The sequence below is a fragment of the Saccostrea cucullata genome, unplaced genomic scaffold (genome assembly GCF_032062105.1).
Source record: "Saccostrea cucullata isolate Sc308-1 unplaced genomic scaffold, CSIRO_AGI_Scuc_v1 ctg21023, whole genome shotgun sequence".
NCBI lineage: Eukaryota > Metazoa > Mollusca > Bivalvia > Ostreida > Ostreidae > Saccostrea > Saccostrea cuccullata.
This window is the reverse complement of record NW_026936266.1, coordinates 1-7,175: the sequence shown is the minus strand read 5'-3', so window position 1 is coordinate 7,175 and position 7,175 is coordinate 1. Positions and strand designations below refer to the sequence as shown.

Sequence of the window (7,175 nt, the reverse complement as noted above, 5' to 3'; positions counted from 1 at the left end):
GACTCATTTCCTAAATACCACAAGGATTATTATTCATTTAATTGTACAGAATCAGGTACCCTTATATCTCAATTCATGCCTAGGTCAATTACAGTGATATGTCACCCCTTAACCAGAATCAATATGATAAATTAAAATGTTTTAACTTCAGTAAGCTGCATGACAGTGTTTTCAAGTTTTTTTTAGAATATAAACAGTTACTGTGTCAGAACAGACATTTATCATTTTCCTTAACTAAATGACAGAAATCAAGCACTGTAGCACGTCCTAAGTACATGTACTGATTTGACATTCATGATGCGAGATACTTGATTTAGTGATAGATTCCTACCTTTGACTCTAACTTTGATGAAAATAAGAAGAGTTTTGACACAGTAGCTACTTGGTGTGTTCTCTTGTCGGCCTCACCTGCACATCTTCATTGTTACTTCTTGTCAAAAATTTCATTATCTATCTGAGGGTGCAGATGTCAAGTTGCTATGACAACTTCCTTCTTCCACTTTTTTTAGTTGTGCCGAGTGGTTGTGTCTGATAATGAAATCAAGGTAATGAAATTTTCTGACATTTTCACCTCTTTTCTAATTCATGAATCCACCGCTAATGAAAAAAGTCACAAAAAACGCCAACATAGACCAGTTAAAATATTTTCATTTTACAGATACAAAAATGCATGATTAACTTGGGTTATGATTGTGAATTTTTATGTAGTTTAAGGGAAATAGCTTGAAGGTAAATAAAGCAGATTGATTTGTGTGACAATTGCTCTTGTATAGAGAAACAATAAACAGCTAATATACCATTTTGTAAATCATATATTAATACTGGTATATATGTATGTAGTACATGTATTTGTTTATAGAACTTCATAGTCTGTTTGTATCAATGCATTCATAAATTAAAGATCCAGAGTTTTAAAGAGCTAAATGAATAATACAACCAAAACAATTCTAAAAAAGATCAACAATACACATTTAGATTGTTGATTTTAACATTCCCTCTTTTGATTGAGTCAGACATGTATTATCAATTTTCATCTTTAAAATGTAAAAGGGTCTAAAAATAAACAGTTTATTTAAACTAGATGCATCAAAACTAAAAGCCTACATTTTTATAAAGCATGAGATTATTGTTAAGAATTGTACTTATGTTCTTCAGACTTATAGAGAAATGATGAAAGTAAGTCAGCTGATTCCTTAGTCATGTGACTGCAGTCACATGAGTCTGCCATGTGTGCCTAATGTCAACCGATTTTATTCTCACCCAGTTACCAATGAAAACAAAAAAAAGTAGCATGAGTAACAAATCAAATGCATGCATGGTAGATAAATTAATGCTTTTTCCAAACATGGGACATACAAATTTAGCTGGGTTACTTGTGATTTTTACCCAGGAATGGGTTACTTTTGTTTAATACTGAAACCGATTTGAAAAAACTCGGTTTAGAACCAAACATTTTCTCCAGGGAGCTTAAGGAAATTGGAATATTTTCACTTAAGGACACAATCTTTCTTAACATCAGACATCTTAATTCACTCTATGGCTTGGGTGCTTCTTAAAGTGTGGCAAAGCTGCAATTCTAAAACTTTTCCACTTCTTTTTTATGATATAAGCACACAGTATATTTAAATATCTTAAGCTTTTTACTAAACTTTCATTGTAAATATTTGAAGGTACTCTATATTCTGATAAAAGGAAAAAAACTAATTTTTCATTTGTCTAGTATACAACATACACATTTTATTGCAGACCCATATAATGGTTGCCAGTTTGTGTTTTGTGTTTATATTTATTTGTAGCTTTGTGTTCTGTAATCAGAAGGAATCATTGATTTTGCCTAATGGCATGCCAGCTTTTTGGTTGGTGTAATATGTATATTTACAGCATGCTTCAAGGTTGAGAAAATGTTGTTGTCCTCCCTTAAATGTACATAGTAAACATTTAAAACTGTGTGTATTTGAGAAAAAATAATTTGTCCAGTGTAATATGTTTTATTCATATCTGATTTGATTCAGATATTATGATTTTAAAATTATTGCTTGGTCCTTTTTTTTTCAAAAAAACAAATAATCCTGATATCGCAAGCTCAACAATATTTGGCAGCAATGAGTAGTTATTTCTTTATTTTTATTCTTTGATTAAAAGAAATGAAGTCTGTAAAATGCAAGTAAGTGTGACTTTGAAAAACTGGTAATGAACATACAAAAATTTATTGTTTTCAAATACAGCCATTTCCTTTTCAGAATGCATATAATGAGCCAATCTGACAATTTTTTGTTGGCTTTCCTTTTTCAGATGAATGGTGTGACCAATGGGAGTGACCCTGGCCTTGCCCTACAAGGTTTGACTGTCCAGGGCAGCAATAACAACCCCGACAACAGACCCGTGGAGGATCCAGCACAAAAGAGGGGCAGGGTAGATTCTTTCTCACTCTCATATCATTAAATTTGGTGTCATTCTCAATGTTTCACTGCTCACAATGAAAGATTTTTTTTTAATTATGATTTTTTAACAGAAAAAATAGAGGAAAAATGGTAAAAATCAAGTTAAGGTTCTTTAGTATACCATGAAGGGGAAACTTTAGAAAATAACTCTTTTAGCAGAGCTGATGCAGTTGTATAGTTTTCTGATGTAGTTATTGTTGTATTGTAGCCAGGACAGATAATAGACATCAGGTCTATGATTAATGAAGCCACAAAACTGAATGCAGAAGAGGGGATAGATGGTCAGGTCAGTACTTACACAGATTGCAATGAGATGTATTTCACTATCATCGTCAAAGTGATAGAATACATTAAAGAGACTGTATTCTTTGGCCTCAAGTTTTTCTAATACATATTTACCATTTGAAGTGGGAAGTGACTTTACAATATTTGTTGTGAGTATTTTATTTTCTAGGATCGTCTTTTGAAGCCTCTTGGAGGCTACGTTGGTTATAACAGTGAATGGAGGGAATTAGCTCAAGTCATAAGTAGGGTAGGTCACAGCTTAATCATACACTGAAAGATCAATTCATATGGTTTGTACTTTTCCTGAATGTTTCAACCAAGATAAAAGCTTGAAAATATGTTTTTATGTGTTTCATTTCTAACATTTATTCATTTAACCCTTTGTATTATGCAGGATATTTATTCAGAAAATCCCAATGTAAAGTGGGATGATATCATTGGTTTAGAAGAAGCTAAACGATTGGCTAAGGAGGCTGTAGTTTATCCAATTAAAGTGAGACATCATTTTACACACATGAATTATGATAAATTTCTGTTTTATCTCCTTTTCTGGATAGAAAATTGAACAACTTGTAGTTTTATCCTCTTATTTATTTCAGTATCCCCAGCTGTTTAAAGGTATTCTCTCCCCCTGGAAGGGGCTGCTGTTATATGGTCCTCCTGGTAGGTATTTTTTATATGCTCTCCTTAAAAAAAAGATGAGCTTCATTTGTATGACATTTAATATTATTATCCCTACAAATGGAAATTTGAGAGTATAAATAGGAATTCCTTATCCATCTATTTAATCTTGCCCATAACTCGGTAACAGAAGAACCTTGGAAGGACATACTTTAGATTGCTTAAGGAGGAACAGGACCTTTAGCTGAAAAAATTCCTGTCAATGATTTTTTTTCGTATTTTTTATATTACTAATTGAATATGTACTTAACATTTTAAAATGGTCCTGTCATGGGATTTCTTGACTTATTTAAAAGATATCGCCCCATAAATACCGCCCTGTTTAGAATTTGCATGGAGTTTAGATACTTCATGTTTACGGGCCCATAACGAAGTCCATAATGTGAATTTTTACGCACAAACGATAAATATGATAGATAACACTATATACTCAATATTTCATAATATTCATAGTGTTTAAATTATCTGAAAGCAATTGTTTTAATTTTATATCGTATTTGGGTGGATAATTTCTGCATTTTTCAAGGCAGCTTCAACGACAAAAACCTCATTTGGAAAAAAATCTGCCAATAAATATTTCTAAATTTACGATTGAATGTCAGTCCTTAATCATAATTATTTACTGCATAAATATCACAGGGTGAAGCTTACCTCAATATCGCACAGGACATCATTGAATTAGACGTAAGCATGATAAAAACGCTTTACGTTTGTATTTTCCGAGTGCGGGAAATCAATTGTGACGTCACACGAAAATATAAACATTCAAAATTATCTAAATAGAGAGAATCCCTGCTACTAAACAAGAAAAAATATTAATTTTAAAAAATCTGCTTCAGAAATTTATCACGATACATTTACTGTGACCTGTTTATTATGAAATAAAAGTGATCATGACGGGTGTGTTATAGCTGCAATAATGTAGCCCTCTCCTTTTTTTTTTTTTTTTTTTTACATCAGATTAAAAAAAATCGGAGAGGGCTACATTATTGCAGCTAGGTGTGTTATTGATCTCGCTGCACTGAAAATTCAAACACTACGTCTAAGACGTCACTGACGTCAGACTGCAGGGTAAAGAGAAACAAATGTTTGGATTGGGCAACTTCACAATATCTAAACGATGGCAAGATCTTTAAAAATTTTATTAATAATAATTTCTGAAATTGAATGTTTAAAAAAACAATTTTAGAATTAAGAATAAAATTTCACAAGAACTGTTGATTTTAACAACGTTTAACATGTATACCATCACCGATTATGACATGATATGTCTCTTTAGTCATGTGACATGTGTCCTGTCTCCCCTTAAGTCTTAATAATTTGTCCTGACCTTGACCCAGGTCAAGTTCAGTGTCACTGACAAACATTGGAAGGTCATATCAGAATGAAAGATTGCTTATGTGTGATGCTATTGCATATGATCTGAGGGTATGTCTTTTTACCAATTCAAAGAACACTTGCAGGAGTTTTCAAATTATGTCCATTTCTTAATTTTTATTGGGAAAAATTTACAGTTTATACTTAACATTCAGATTATGACCAAAGGGTGATGCAAGGTCATTTACTGATTTTTGAAAATAAAGGTTCACTAAGAAAAAGATACAATTTCTGTCCTGGTCATATCTTGTAATTTTGTCAGGTCATACTTGACACAGAATTTGCTTATGGCTCAATGATGTATCCTAACCTGGAAGGAAATTTAAGTATTTATTTTGAGTCTGGACTGTCAGTTTGCAGAAAGGGGTGCCTCAGAATGTGTGTGTGTCAAAATGAAGAATTAAGGACCCTCTCTACACAAGTTCAAATTGTTTTTTGGACATTGAGAAAAATATATTGTATAAAGGAGTTAATATTCAGCTCATTTATTTAATTTTCACTATATGGTGCTTGGCATTTACCCCCGGGAAAAATGTTCAAAGACAACACAGTATCAGTGAATAGATATCACTTTTAATTACTTCAGTAGAGAAAATACATGTAAATAACACTTTCAGTTAATTTATCTTGGCCTTTGAAAATGTTAAGGATACTTGAATTAATTACAAATTGAGTAATATATTGTAAAGAATGGGTGGACTTAACTGGCCAGAAAAAATGCCGTAAATTTAAGTTTCATAAAATGTTTATTTTTTTCCATCATATAAACCCCCGATATCTTAACTGTGTATTCATGGTACGGATGTGAATTTAAAACACTCTTTTCGAGGTAAACTAAATAAATATCGAAAGCATGGTGCCTGAAGATTTCTTGAATATCAATAGATAATCAGGGTCACGCGTTTTTCATCGTCTGAATACATAGTCAGCACATGTTTGTCGACTGTTCTTGAGAAAACTGTAGTTGTATATTGAACAAAATAATGTTATATTAAAAGGAGAAGAGCCGACAAAAGTGTGCTCATACTTAATTTAACAAAAAACATGTTCAAAACAAACTTCTCGCTTCCATTGAAATGTCTTCGATTGACCTGTTAAATATTACAATTCGTCACGTGATGTCCACCTGCGAGTATACTCGTGAAAACAGTTACATTGTATTCTTCAACCTGACCTCGATCTAAATCATGTCTTTGAGCGTGTTTTGTTGCCGTTTTCAGAGTTTAGCAAATTAAATATTGTTTTAATTTTGCGTGTCATCACATTTTTAAAATAATTTCATATTGACATCGCTGTAAAATGCTAAACACGTATTCGAATTTTTGGAAAGAGAGAGGGATAGAGAGAGAGAGATGTCAACAATGACGCCAATCGATAGCCCCGCCTCCTATAAATATTGATTGTGTGACATAAAAACCACTCCGGGTACATGTCGAATTCCGGAAGACGACACTCAAGTATCTTTGCTTCAATTTCGATACATGACAACAGAGCATTGTTTTTGCACAAATGTTCCACCTAATATAACCAAGTATATGTTGCTCTTTCAATTGCACATAATTTATTTTGGATTCACATCATTTACAGATTGTAAGAGGAGTCGCAAAAAGATCCAAAATAGGGCGTTAAGTCCACCCATTCTTTCTATTTTTTAGAATTTATATCTAAGGGCAGATCACTCTAACTGCAGAAAAATACCTTAAAATCAGAACTCTTTAGTGTGCAGTGTAGAGAGGGTTCTTAACCAATGTCGTAATAATATATTTTGAAAGTACATGAACAGTGTTTATTTTTTTGTTGCATTCAATAACGACCTAATATCTGTTTAATGTGTATCTGTTCATGTTAGGTACAGGGAAGACCCTGCTTGCCAAAGCAATAGCCACAGAGTGTAATACAACATTCTTCAATATATCAGCCTCCAGTATAGTCAGTAAGTGGAGGGGCGACTCCGAAAAACTAGTCAGGGTAAGGTCCATTGTCAGTTCTGATAAAAACTTTGTGTGTTTGTCCATTCATCAGCTGTTTTACTTCAATCTATACCATTTTATGATGGAAAAAGTATCATGATCAGTACATGTTTCATACTAATAGTAAAAAAAGACCTTTAAAAGTTTGTGCTTAAGGGTACTTACCACAAACAAAAAATGGATGCGCGGGTTGATATATATATTTTTTGACTGATTTTGATTTGTACTGATATAAATAATAAATCCCTGAAATATAAAGAAATCGTAAGTTTTCCTTGGTGCTTAGATTTGAGATTTTATTTTGCCTTCTATATAATTCCATATAAAATTTTGCACAATTTTTTAACATTATTACAAAATCATATAAAATTCTCCCACTTTACTTGGTAAACATTATTCAGGTTGTCAATTTAAATGTAAA

At 32.3% G+C, this 7,175-nt stretch overlaps 1 protein-coding gene across 1 annotated transcript; it reads left to right on the top strand.

Annotated features, from left to right (window-relative positions):
* Positions 1–388: 388 nt before the first annotated feature.
* Positions 389–6,752, top strand: LOC134245196 (katanin p60 ATPase-containing subunit A-like 2; the record flags this gene model as incomplete). Its single annotated transcript, XM_062727470.1, has 8 exons — positions 389–545; positions 1,156–1,176; positions 2,293–2,412; positions 2,650–2,727; positions 2,896–2,973; positions 3,121–3,219; positions 3,326–3,389; positions 6,634–6,752. Coding segments are annotated over exons 2-8 (567 nt in total), but the record flags the coding sequence as incomplete, so codon positions are not given.
* Positions 6,753–7,175: the final 423 nt, after the last annotated feature.